This window comes from Muntiacus reevesi, chromosome X, assembly GCF_963930625.1.
Source record: "Muntiacus reevesi chromosome X, mMunRee1.1, whole genome shotgun sequence".
NCBI classification, from domain to species: Eukaryota; Metazoa; Chordata; class Mammalia; order Artiodactyla; family Cervidae; genus Muntiacus; species Muntiacus reevesi.
In genome coordinates this window covers 8,234,686-8,248,845 of record NC_089271.1, presented here as the reverse complement: position 1 = coordinate 8,248,845, position 14,160 = coordinate 8,234,686, and the positions used below count along the sequence as shown (strand labels likewise).

Genomic DNA, 14,160 nt, shown 5'->3' with positions numbered 1-14,160 from the left:
CAAGAATACTGGAGTGGGTTGCCATTCCATTCTCCAGGGGATCTTCCCGACCCAGGGATTGAACCCGTGTGTCTTGCGCTGGCCAGTGGATTCTTTGCCACTGAGCTACCAGGGAAGCCCAGCTCTCTTGGTACCAGTCTCCAATGACTGTACCTGGTCCACCCATGCCCTGGGGTCTCCTTGCTTCACTGACAGATGAGCAAGTCTTCTATTTTGCTCTTAGATATTTCAAGCCTCAAACTCCTGGCATGAAGTACAAGAGAAGCAGCACATACCTGCCAGCAGGCCGATGAGCAGCATGACTGCCCATCCCGACCAGGCGTCCAGCAAGCTCTTGATGAACTCCCATATGGACTCCTTGCTTTTGCTGGTTATCTAGAAATAAAAAGACATCAGAGCTGATGTGGATACACGTTCCAATTCAAACTTCCTTTTCTGCAACTGTTTCCTCAGGAAACAGGGTGACTGAGAAAACAAATGTAACTAAGCAACTAGATGGCCACTTAGGTGATTCTTTCAGTTACTGAGCGTGATGGTCAAATGGGCTTTCTCGTTCACAGAGCTATGAGGATGATGATCTCCAAAAAATCAGAATCCCCAAAAAAATCACTTAAGTAAAAAAAGCCTTACTAAGCATGACTAGATCCCTGATTATTCCAAAGTCATTCTGAAGGGAGACATCACTTTGGTGTCAGCATTTTCTATACCAATCACTATTTCAGCTTATATAGTAACGCCTGTTCACAAAAGACCCTCTTCAACAAAGATTTCATTTCCTTCTTTGGTTTTCAAGCTACATGTTAACAGCAAGAACATCTTGGTCAAATACATTTTATTTAACTGGTACATTCCAAGCATAAGAACACGTGTGTGTGTGTGTGTGTGTGTGTGTGTGTGTGTGTGTGTGTGTGTGTGTGTGTGTGTGTGTGTGTGTGTGTGTGTGTGTGTGTGTGTGTGTGTGTTTACAGCTATGGACTTTTGGACATCCTTTTTCTAAAGTGTTTAACTTATTTTTTATTGGAGAATAGTTGATTTACAATGGTGTGTTAATTTCAGGTGTACAGCAAAGTGAGTCAGTTTTATATATATCTTCTTTTTTAGATTTTTTTCCATTATAGATTATTACAAGATATTAAATATAGTTCCCTGCACTATACAGTATGACCTTGTTGTTATCTATTTTATATGTAGTAGTGTGTGTCTGTCAATCCCAAACTTCTAGTTTATCTCCTCCCTACTTTCCCTATGGTAGCTGTAAGTTGGTTTTCTATGTCTTGGAATGTTTTTGTTTTGTAAATAAGTTCATTTGTATTAAATAAGTTCATTTGTATATTTTAGACTCCACATATAAGTGATATCATATTTGTCTTTCTCTGTCTGACTTACCTTACTTACTATGATAATCTCTAGTTGAATCCATGTTGCTGCAAAGGGCATTATTTCATACATTTTTTATGACTGGAGAGTACTCCACTGTATGTATTACCACATCTTCTTTATCCATTCCTCTGCTGATGGGACACTTAGGTTGCTTCCATGTCTTGCATGTAAACAGTTAAGAGTTTTCTCTAATATGCCCAGGAGTGGGATGCTGAATCACAAGATAACTCTATTTTTAGTTTTTAAGTAACCTCCATACTGTTCTCCATAGTGCTGTACCAACTGACCTTCCCACCAATGGTCTAGGAAGGTTCCTTTTTCTCCACATTTATTATTTGTAGACTCTCTCTACAGCATTTATTATTTGTGGACTTTTTGATGATGGCCATTCTGACCTGTATGATATGACAACTTACTGTGGTTTTGACCAATAGCAAGAATGCTGAATGAGGCAGCATGGACCACGTTTCCCAGGCAGATGGTTATGTCTACACACAGTGTTGTTCAGTCAGTTCAGTCGCTCAGTCATGTCTGACTCTTTGCGACCCCATGAATCGCAGTACGCCAGACCTCCACATCCATCACCAACTTCCGGAGTTTACTCAAACTCATGTCCATTGAGTCGGTGACGCCATCCAACCATCTCATCCTCTGTCGTCCCCTTCTCCTCCCACCTTCAATCTTGCCCAGCATCAGGGTCTTTTCCAATGAGTCAACTCTTCACACGAGGTGGCCAAAGTACTGGAGTTTCAGCTTCAGCATCAGTCCTTCCAATGAACACCCAGGACTGATCTCCTTTAGTATGGACTGGTTGGATCTCCTTGCAGTCCAAGGGACTCTCAAGAGTCTTCTCCAACACCACAGTTCAAAAGCATCAATTCTTCGGCGCTCAGCTTTCTTCACCATCCAACTCTCACATCCATACATGACCACTAGAAAAACCATAGCCTTGACTAGATGGACCTTTGTTGACAAAGTAATGTCTCTGCTTTTTACTATGCTATCTAGGTTGGTCATAACTTTCCTTCCAAGCAGTAAGTGTCTTTTAACATCATGGCTGCAGATGTCATCACCATCTGCAGTGATTTTGGAGCCCCAAAAAATAAAGTCTGACACTGTTTCCACTGCTTCCCCACCTATTTGCATGAAGTGATGGGGCCAGATGGCACGATCTTAGTTTTCTAAATGTTGAGCTTTAAGCCAACTTTTTCACTCTCCTCTTTCACTTTCATAAAGAGGCTTTTTAGTTCCTCTTCACTTTCTGCCATAAGAGTGGTGTCATCTGCATATCTGAGGTTATTGATATTTCTCCCGGCAATCTTGATTCCAGCTTGTGCTTCTTCCAGCCCAGCATTTCTCATGATGTACTCTGCATATAAGTTAAATAAGCAGGGTGACAATATATAGCCTTGCCGTACTCCTTTTCCTATTTGGAACCAGTCTGTTGTTCCATTTCCAGTTCTAACTGTTGCTTCCTGACCTGCATATAGGTTTCTCAAGAGGCAGGTCAGGTGGTCTGGTATTTCCATCTCTTTCAGAATTTTCCACAATTTATTGTGATCCACACAGTCAAAGGCTTTGGCATAGTCAATAAAGCAGAAATAGATGTTTTCCTGGAACTCTTTTGCTTTTTCGATGATCCAGTGGATGTTAGCAATTTGATCTCTGGTTCCTCTGCCTTTTCTAAAACCAGCTTGAACATCTGGAAGTTCACGGTTCACATATTGCTGAAGCCTGGCTTGGAGAATTTTGAGCATTACTTTTCTAGCGTGTGAGATGAGTGCAATTAGGAGCCCCCCTTTCCCTCGCTGTGTTAACAGAATCCTACATCCCTGAGATCATCATTCCCCTACACCCCTAAGAGCAAGGGCTGGCAAACATTTCCTATAAAGAGACAGAAAGTCAGTATTTTCAGCTTGGAAGGTCAGAAGGTCTCTGTGGCAACTACTGGAGTCTGTGGTTGTCACACAAGAAGAGCCATAAAGAGTGTGCACATGGGACTTCCCTGGTGGTCCAGTGGCTCTAGGACTTCCTGCCCCCAGTGCAGGGGACCCGGGTTCCATCCCTGATCAGGGAACTAGATCCCACATGCCACAGCCAAATAAAAAATAATATTTAAAAAAAAATAAAAATAAAAAAAAAATAAAAAGTAAATAAATATTAAAAAAAAAAAAAAACAAAGAGTGTGCACATGCACAGACACGGTTGTGTGCCAAAGCAGTGGGAGTTCTGGGAATAGGCAATGCACTGGATTTGCCCAAGGGCCACAGTCTGTGACCCCTGTTCCAGACGGAAGGCTGCCCCTTCGTCTCCGTTCCTCCAGGTCAGAGCCAATAGCCTGCATCAGTGTCCACGGGATCTCACTCCCTACACACTTCTCAGCCTCCCTTTCCTGCCACTGTGTAACATGATGTGACTTGGTCTCACTCTGGATATTGACGGCTCATTCAGACTCTCTGAAGCTGTCCTCGCCTTTGTGGCTGCTGCATCTCTGACCTGACCTCTCGGTGAAGGGAGCTCCATCCTCGCCACTCTCTCCCCCTTTCACGTGCAGCCACTCTGCTGGTTGCCCTCCTTCACCTAAGTATCCATCCCTGGTCCCCAGTCCCTCCCACGGAACCCACTAAATCCTGGCAACACTCCTGATCTCTCCCTCTCCAGACCCAGGCCACCTGGACCACTTCTAAAGCTTCAGCACCCACTCACACACCAAGGACCCCTCATTCTCCACCGCAATCCTGACCATGACCTTGAACGGCACAGGGCTGCAGGCTGGACAAACAGCTCAAACTTCATAGCGGCTGAAACACAACTCAGTGGCCTCACCCGAACATCTGCTGCTCTGCTTTCCTCCCATCTCGTCATCCAAGGTCTCACCCCCTTCTGACCACAGCCAGGCCATCATCCTAATCCCAGTACTGCCCCCCATCCTGCCAATGGCTCCTGTGAACGATTGTGACCCCAAGCCTCTCTCCGTTGGCACTCTTGTCAGATCTTCTTCCTCTTTCTCCTGAACTCATTTCCAAGCTTCCTGTTTACCCCCTGGTGGAGCATCTCTCTTGTGGCCATCAAAAGGAAATGTCAGCTCTTCTACTCAGTCATTCCCTATGTGGCCCCATTGCCCATGCACCCAAGCTCATCTACAGTCCTCTCCTTCCTTGACTCTGCCACCAGACCTCAGAGCTCCTTAAACTGCCTAAATGTGCAGTCTTTCATGTTACTGTGACCTAAAAAAGGGCAGCTCCTGATTAGGACCCTTTCCCCTTCCTCTGCCTAGCACACTCTTACTCATCCATCAACACCCCACTGAAATGCCACCCTCACTATAAAGTCCCTCCTTCATGGCCCCTCCTAAATGATCCCACAGCACTTGATACACAACTTTATTGGAGTCCATTAAAATGCATCTTGAAGCCAGTGAGATGCCAGGTGCTGTCATATGTGCTTTCATACACACATAGCCTCATTTATCTATAGGTATAATTAACTTCATTCTTGCAAATGAGAAGACAAGGTCCAGAAATAGCATCCCAAAAGTGACCCAGCCGGAAGGTGGCATGGTCAGGATATACCCGATCTATCTGGTTCCAGAGCCCCCTCCTCGCCCTCCACACCACACCTTGGTATGACACAGCCTCCCACCCAAAGCACCTGGTACTATAATTATCTGTTCACATCACTTCCTTCTCTTCTCTAGAACCTGCCTTAGAACATGATGCATGAATCCAAGTACTAGCTCAGTAAATATCTGGTGACAGCATGACTAAGCCCTCTGAAGGGATTCCCCTCAATGTGACTTTATGAACAGCACAGACCTTCCTGTGTCTGTCGGTGTCCCGTGACTTTTCCCTCAGCCAGTCGATGGTGTGGAAGTCCTCATATGTCCCCACATCAGGGAATGGCTCGTCGAGGAAATCCATCAGGTTTTCAGAACCACTGATCACTCCTGTATTGACCATGCTACTTACATCTGGAAGAGAAAATCTGTGGTTAGAAATGAAAGCAGGGCATTGCACAGTCCTGGAAGGACAATCTATGTGCTCTATTTTCTGGTAGCAGAAAGACTGATTTCAGCATAAGTGGTTCTGCTGTGACGAAAACAGTCTGTCTTAGTCAGTATCGACTGCTGTAACAAAAATACCACAGACTGGTTGGCTTATCAACAACATACATTTATTTCTCACATTTTCAGAGGCTAGCAAGTCCAAGATCAATGCACTAACAGATTTAGTGCCTGCTGAGAGTCCACTTCCTAGTTCGTGTGGCCGTCTACTCACTGTGTCTTCATGTGATGGAGGTCTATAGGTGTCTTTCATAAGGGCACTAATCCCATCCAGGAGGGCCCCACCTTCAAGACCTCATTACCTTCCAAAAGTCTTTCCTCTTAATATTATCGTACTGGGGATTAGGTTTCACCATATGAATTTTGGGGAAACCCAAACATTAATTACTTATTATTTGAGGTAGTTATGTGCTATAAAGTCACCATGGCCACTGAATTAGTGAGTACTGAAGCACTATCCCTAAGAGAATTAAAAGGTTAGGTTACTTGGAGCCTTTAGTCACAACATCAATATATAACTTTGTGTTTCCATTTAAAGACACCTTATCAGATACATATGAACTTCCCAAATGGCTCAGCAGTAAAGAATCCACCCACCAATACAGGAGATGTGGGTTCAACCTCTAAGTTGAGAAGATATCCTAAAGAAGGAAATGGCAAACCACTGCAAGTCTTCTTGCCTGGGAAATCCCATGGACAGAGGAGCCTCGTGGGCTACAGTCCATGGGGTTGCAAAAGAGTCACACACAACTTAGCAACTAAACGACAACAGCAAAAATATCAAATATATATTGTTGACTCATTCACATTGAACTCAACCAACAGCACTGTCACTCATGCTGCAGGAAGCTTGTCTAACACACGTATTTTCTCCATAAGGCATAGTGCAGCCTTCTCAGGCTCAGAAACACTACAGGCCCTCCTGCCCTGCATCTCAGGGCCTTTGGAAACAATGAAATTACCAGTAAAAAAAAAAAAAAGGAGCAAAAATGGGGAAAATATGGTACTAAAGAAATTGTGAAAAGGACACTTGTTTCTGGTCTGGGAACTAAAACAAGATAGCTGAGCACCAACTTCTCCAACCTTAGCAAGGATCATGCATTTCTGGCAGCTCTGCAAATGACTGGCCAAGCACCACACATATTAATTGCTCTGGGGCTTACAAATACATTTTAGTGAGAAGGCAAATTCACAAATACAGAGCCAGTCATACTGACAGTCAACTACACACATTTATGGAAAACCTCACATTCTGCAAAAGCAGGACATCAAAATGAGAGAGCTGGTGGAGGGGTGGGGAATAGGGTTGAGGCCTACCACTCAAAACCAAATCACTGTAATCAAACCAGTAACCAGCTCCCCTAGGAGATAAAGTGGACCATGCAGGCAGGCAGCCTCTGGGGCTGTAGTGTGGACAGCCAAGACCTACAAAGGTTTGTCAAGCCAAAGCTGTGGTTTTTCCAATAGTTCTGTATGGATATGCGTTGGAACATAAAAAAAGGTTGAATGCCGAAGAACAGGTGCTTCTGAACTGTGATGTTAGAGAAGACTCTTGAGAGTCCCTTGGACTGCAAGGAGATCAAACTAGTCAATCCTAAAAGAAATCAACCCTGAGTATTCTGTGGAAAGACTGATGCTGAAGCTGAATCTCCAATACTCTGGCCACCTGATGTGAAGAACTGACTCACTTGAAAAGACCCTGATGCTGGGAAAGATTGAAGGAGGGAGTAGAAGAGGACAGCAGAGGATGAGATGGTTGGATGGCATCAACAACTCAATGGACATGACTTTAAGCAAACTTTGGGAGATGATAAAAGACAGGGAAGCCTGGTGTGCTGGAGTACATAGGGCTGCGAAGAGTGGGACATGACTGAATGACTGAACAACAACGCCAGTAACAGCAATGGGAGAGTGAAAATGCTGGCAACACTTAACTGGTGGGAGAGTCATTCTATGGTCTGAATGTTTGTGCCCCCACCCCAAATTCATATGTTGAAACCCTAATCCCCAGTGGATGGTATTAGAAGGTGGGATCTTTGGGAAGCGATTGGACGCTAAGGGCAGAGTCCTCATAAATAGGATTAGTGCTTGTATAAAAGGGGCCCCAGGGAGCACACTGGCCCCTTCCACCGCACAAGGACACAACAAGAAATCTGTGACTGGGAGAAGAGCCCTCAGTCAACCACGCTGGCAGCCTGATCTCAGACTTCCAGCCTCCAGCACTGTGAGGAATAAATATCTGTTTATAAGCCACCCAGCCTGTGGTATTTTGTTATAGCCAACCAAACAGACTAAGACAAGCCAAGAGCCATGCCAGGCTGGAGGCACGCTGCCCTGGGCAAGCTGCCCTGAGAGCAGGCACTCACTTCTAATTTTCCTTAAAATCCAGTCAAAAGGGCGCCTGCTGCCAGGGCAGTAGCAAAGTTGCATATTTCTTCCTCTCCTGCCTAAGATCACAATTCCACTCCCATTAACCTGGCTCCCCTCATCTGGAAAACAATAGCAAATAAACCAAGACATCTCCCTCAGTTACACTGCCATTAGAACCTGTTTTACAGATCACGTAGGAACTCATTTGACCCAGAGAAAACGCTCTGCAGCAGGACCAACGCTCACCCCCAGTTAACGAGAAAAATCATGTACTCTTACAAAGACAAGAGGTTGGAATAAGCACTAAATTAAAATTACTTTGGCAAAGAGCATGACAATGTGAATTATAAGGCGGAGACCACAAAAGTGCCAGAATAAGATGGTTAAAGGGAAGGGTGGTTATTAAAATATTTGAGCACAGGCTTCTCTCACTGCTTTATGTATTTTTACATCTGGAGGACTCACCCATGACCTGACAAAACTGCATTTTGATCAAATTGAGAAGTCGCTACGGGCAAAGTGGAGTAATCACCCTACACACAGTAAAGTGGCCATAGTAATGGATTTATTGACTGCGTAACTTAACTGCTTTTAAAACTCTAAAAGTTTGAGGTTTGAACCATGCCAGGTTGAAAACTATACCCACCAATGAGTGCCCAGGGAAGAAGTATATTGCTGAAGTCAGTAGCAACCAATAAGAAAAGAGAAGGCATAAGGTTAGAAAGCAAAGATTTCATTCTCACTTTTACAAAAACAAGATGGTAATAGCCTTGTTTTATATGCGGTAAAGAAAATCTCTAATGGGAAAAAGGCGGCGGCAGGCTGTTAACTCACCACAGGGAGCCCCTGTAAGAAAAACCTAAACAACAGCAGAGTGAAGAACTGCAGACACTTGGATATTCTATTATAAAGAAGTTCATGTTACCTGAAACTTAACCAAAACCCTAAACAAGCAACAACTCTGGGCAATAACGGTTGAAACAAAAAGTCACTCTGGAGAACAACTGCAACTTTAAACTTTTTGAAAGAGCAAGACATGGTCGTGACAATCAGACATAATTGGTAAAGGAAAATAAATATGACCTAATCTGTAGATCTAACTGGGGGCCTTTTAGGGGACTCAGAAGGAGGGGGTGACTTTGCATAGTTCCCTGGCCAGGAATTGAACCCAGGCCCCAGCAGTGAAAGCACCAAGTCCTAACCACTGGTTGTTGTTGTTCAGTCGCTAAGTAATATCCGATTCTTCTGCGACCCCATGGACTGTAGCTCACCAGGCTCCTCTGTCCATAGGATTCTCCAGGCAAGAATACTAGAGTGGATTGTCATTTCCTTCTCCATGGGATCTTCACGACCTAGAGATTGAACCGATGTCTCCTGCATTGGGAGGCGGATTCTTTGCCACTGAGCCAGCTGCAAAGCCCCACTAACCACTGAACCTTCAGGGAATTCCCCTGGCCACATTCCTTTCATTGAGGAAGTCACAAAACACTGCTCAGGTTCAAGGGAAAGGAAGGAAATTCCATTACTTTTTAAGGGAATGGCAAGGCTCTAGAAGAACACTCAAAATCAGAAATATTGTGCCATTTTTCAAATATACAACTTACCACCCAACTTGCAAAAAAAAAACTTGGAAAATTTGGAAAAGTAGCAAGAAGAAAATAGCAATTATCTGTCATCATAGAGAGAGTGTTAATAGCATCTGTAGGGAGGCCAGAGGCCCCCAAGCAGCAGAAGGAACTAAAACTGCAAGTAGCAGACTTTTTCTGTTCTCTTCTAATCCCGTGTTGTCGGCAACACCTGGTTCCACCCGAACTTAACTTTATCTCAAACCCTGAGCTCAGTTCAGTTAGTCACTCAGTCGTGTCTGACTCTTTGCGACCCCATGGACTGCAGCCTACCAGGCTCCTCCATCCATAGGATTTTCCAGGCAAGAGTACTGGAGTGGGGTGCCATTGCCTTCTCCTAATGAACTATGCCTTTGCTTGGAAATCTGCCTTTCTTCAAGATTCATGTCAATTGTTTTATGGCCTGGGATGACTCACCTTGTGCTGATGCCATCTCAAAATGCATGTTGTGGGAGAAGGGCCTGGTGCAGCTCTCTCAGTTTTGAGGTGTTTCCTTTCTCTAATTAGGAGCTTGCTAATAGGTATATTTCTTTCCTAAAGAAAGGCAATGCCAAAGAATGCTCAAACTACCACACAGTTGTACTCATCTCACACTCTAGTAAAGTAATGCTCAAAATTCTCCAAGCCAGGCTTCAGCAATACGTGAACCATGAACTTCCAGATGTTCAAGCTGGTTTTAGAAAAGGCAGAGGAACCAGAGATCAAATTGCTAACATCCACTGGATCATCGAAAAAGCAAGAGTTCCAGAAAAACATCTATTTCTACTTTATTGACTATGCCAAAGCCTTCGACTGTTTGGATCACAATAAACTGTGGAAAATTCTGAAAGAGACGGGAATACCAGACCACCTGCCCTGCCTTTTGAGAAACCTATATGCATTTCAGGAAGCAACAGTTAGAACTGGACATGGAACAACAGGCTGGTTCCAAATAGGAAAAGGAGTATGTCAAGGCTGTATATTGTCACCCTGCTTATTTAACTTATATGCAGAGTACATCATGAGAAAAGGTGGGCTGGAGGAAGCACAAGCCGGAATCAAGATTCCCGGGAGAAATATCAACAACCTCAGATATGCAGGTGACACCACCCTTATGGCAGAAAGTGAAGAGGAACTAAAGAGCCTCTTCATGAAAGTGAAAGAGGAGAGTGAAAAAGTTGGCTTAAAGCTCAACATTCAGAAAACTAAGATCATGGCATCTGGTCCCATCACTTCATGGCAAATAGATGGGGAAACAGTGGCTCACTTTATTTTTCTGGGCTCCAAAATCACTGCAGATGGTGATGGCAGCCATGAAATTAAAAGATGCTTACTCCTTGGAAAGACAGTTATGACCAACCTAGACAGCATATTAAAAAGCAGAGACATTACTTTGTCAACAAAGGTCCATCTAGTCAAGGCTATGGTTTTTCCAGTAATCATGTATGGTTGTGAGAGTTGGACTATAAAGAAGGCTAAGCACCAAAGAATTGATGCTTTTGAACTGTGGTGTTGGAGAAGACTCTTGAGAGTCCCTTGGACTGCAAGGAGATCCAACCAGTCCATCCTAAAGGAGATCAGTCCTGGGTGTTCATTGGAAGGACTGATGCTGAAGCTGAAACTCTAATACTTTGGCCACCTCATGTGAGGAGACAACACACTGGAAAAGACCCTGATACTGGGAAAGATTGAGTGCAGGAGGAGAAGAGGATGACAGAGGATGAGATGGTTGGATGGCATCACCAACTCGATGGACATGAGTTTGGGTAAGTTCCAGGAGTTGGTGATGGACAGGGAGGCCTGGTGTGCTGCGGTTCATGGGGTTGCAAAGAGTGGGACATGACTGAGCAACTGAACTGACTGACTGACTGACTAATAGGTATATAACTCCTTGCTAAAACTAGCATGGGGGCATTCTTTCTGTCCCCTCCTGATGTCTGTCAGAAGCTTTCTCTATATCTTTTATACTTTCAGTTCAGTTCAGTCGCTCAGTCATGTCCAACTCTTTGTGACCCCATGGACTACAGCACGCCAGGCCTCCCTGTCCATCACCAACTCCTGGAGCTTGCTCAAACTCGTGTCCATCGAGTTGGTGATGCCATCCCACCATCTCATCCTCTGTCGTCCCCTTCTCCTCCTGCCTTCAATCTTTCCCAGCATCAGGGTCTTTTCCATTGAGTCATCTCTTCACATCAGGTAGCCAAGGTATTGGAGCTTCAGCTTCAGCATGAGTCCTTCCAATGAATATTCAGGACTGATTTCCTCTAGGATTGACTCGATTGATCTCCTTGCAGTCCAAGGGACTCCTAAGAGTCTTCTCTAGCCCCACAGGTCAAAATCTGTGGTTTTTTATACTTTAATAAAACTTTATTACACAAAAAGCTGTGAGCAATCAAGCCTCATCACTGGCCCTGGATCAAATTCCTCTCCTCCGGAAGCCAAGAATCCCAGCGTTGTTCACGGCTCCTAGCAGCAACCTTTCAATACTTTAGAGAAAGAATCACTGTAACATGCTGGTATATTTTCTTCACAGATATATTTAAAAGATTTCAAAGTATCACATATCTGGCTCTTTAATTTCATGCTTTTCCCCTCTACATTTTGAATAATTACCACTGGAAAGGCACCATGGCATAGTGGTTAAAAACACAGGCTTTGAAACAGCACTGCCTTGGTTCAAATCTCAGCTCTGCCACTGAGTAGCTCTGTGACCTTAGGCTAGTTGCTTAACTTTACTATGCCTCAGTCTACCCATCTCTGAATTTGGGGGAGGGGGCAGTGGTAGGGGCGGTCTAACAGCATCTATCTCCGAATTTTGTTAGCACACTTAAAGAGCAGACATTTATGAAGTGCTTTACTCCTGAATCAGGATTGCTGGGGCTTCACAACTGTTTGTCAGATGAAAAACCTGAAGTATTTCATAAAAACATGTTTCCTTACCACCCTGCACGTTCCCTTGTTCCCACGGTTTATCTCATCTGTCCTTTGATGTCTGCAGCTGACAGAAGCAACCTGATGGATCTCATTTCTGCTCAAGGAGACTAAGCAAAGTCAAACTGAACTTCTGGGGGATCCTTGGTGATTTCTGTTTACCAAGAACCGTGAGGCCATTAAAACATGAACCCATGCCTGGCATTTTAAATATCTTTTCCTGAAAACTCTTCAAAGTCTTTACATTTATCAGAGACTATTTTCTTTCAAATGAAAGACATCTATTTTTGCTAACTGAGAAATCTGCATTAATCCCATCTGGCTGTGTGACCTCCACTGATCTCCGCTGACTCTCACTGCCCTCCTCTCAAAAACCAGAGTCCTGGGCTGGACTGTTTCTCAGGTGCTTTCCACTCCAGAGCACACACACATGAGACAGAGCCTGAAACTTACTACTAGCCCCTTTCACATGCATGGGGACAAGCAAATATTTTTGAATTCCTCAAAACTTTTTGTCTCTGTACAGATATTGGTTAAGCCTAGGGGACTTTCCAGAAATTTCAGAGCTATCTTCACCACCAACTGTTTATATCAGTTATTACAGAGCAGAAAAGCATCTTTTAAAAAAACAGACTCTTCCTGTTGGCAAAGTTAAAATGAGATCATCTGAGTGATAATCTCACATCCTCAAAAATTATAGTGATATATGTGAGCATTATTGCCCTTCACACTTACAAATGGGAATCCAGAAGTGTAATGCACAAGAAATTACTAAACACACAGAAAAAGTGAGCCCCGGGTAAGTAGGGGGATCTTGTAACCTGCAAGAAGCCAAGAGTCCATGTTTCCCTCTTCGATGGAAATGCACGCATACCAGTAGCTGCCGCAATCTAATTTCTCTCCAATCAGACCAGATGAAAAGAGCAATCTGGAAAGTGGGGTGTGGGGCTGGGCATAATCACATGGAAAGTCCAGGAAGCAAGTTATTTACAATCTTCTGATATGCCCTGGTTTTCAGAGAACTGAAGTTTTAGTAAACAGAAGCAGCAAATCTAAAGTCTTCATTTTAGCTACATTCTGGAAACTGCTCTGCACTACTCAGCTGGCCTGGGGGCAGGTCTGGATTACCCTGTGGAAGAGTCAGACCTTCCCCTAGTCAACCTTTGCATCATCTGTGTTTGGAAGAGGAGCACAGAAGAGCAGGCAAGGCGGCTGTCATCTTGGAACCTCTTCCTTCTGGCTTACAGAGATGCACAGGGGGTGATAGTGATTTTTCTTTTTCTACACACTTTTAGATATAATTCATATACCATAATATTCACCCTTTTACAGTGGGATTTAATACATTCACCAGGTGGTACAACTATCATTACTATCTAACTTCAGAACTTTTATTCTCTAAAAGTAAGCTCATGCCCAGAGTAGTCACTCTCTTGGCCCAGCCCCTGGTAAGCACTCATCTGGACACTTCATAGAAACAGAATCATGTCATATGTGTCTTTTGTGCTGGGCTTCTTTCTCTTATCATAATCTTTTCAATGTTCATCCATGTTGGGCCGTCAATGCATCGCTCCTTTTTATGGCTGAGTAATATTCCATTGTGTGGCCAGTCCACATTGTGTTTATCCATTCATCAACTGATGGACATCTGGGCTGTTTGCACTTGGGGGCTATTGTGACTAATGTTGCTATGATCATTCAAGTGTTTGTGCAGACATGTATTTTTAGTTCTCTTGGGTAGACACCTAGGAGTAGAATTACAAACTCTATGCTTAACTCTTTGAGGAGCTGCTATACTGAAACCACTTTTCT

At 43.9% G+C, this 14,160-nt stretch overlaps 1 protein-coding gene across 1 annotated transcript in view; it reads right to left on the bottom strand.

Moving 5' to 3' along the window:
• CLCN4 (chloride voltage-gated channel 4) overlaps window positions 1-14,160 on the bottom strand; it is a 71,228-nt gene that overhangs the window by 37,727 nt on the left and 19,341 nt on the right. The window contains exons 3-4 of the mRNA XM_065915711.1: window positions 5,196-5,350; window positions 276-375 (exon numbers count right to left, since the gene is read on the bottom strand). Of these exons, the coding sequence (XP_065771783.1) occupies window positions 276-375; window positions 5,196-5,339 (244 nt within the window). The 5' untranslated portion in view covers window positions 5,340-5,350. The remainder of the gene's footprint in view (window positions 1-275; window positions 376-5,195; window positions 5,351-14,160) is intronic.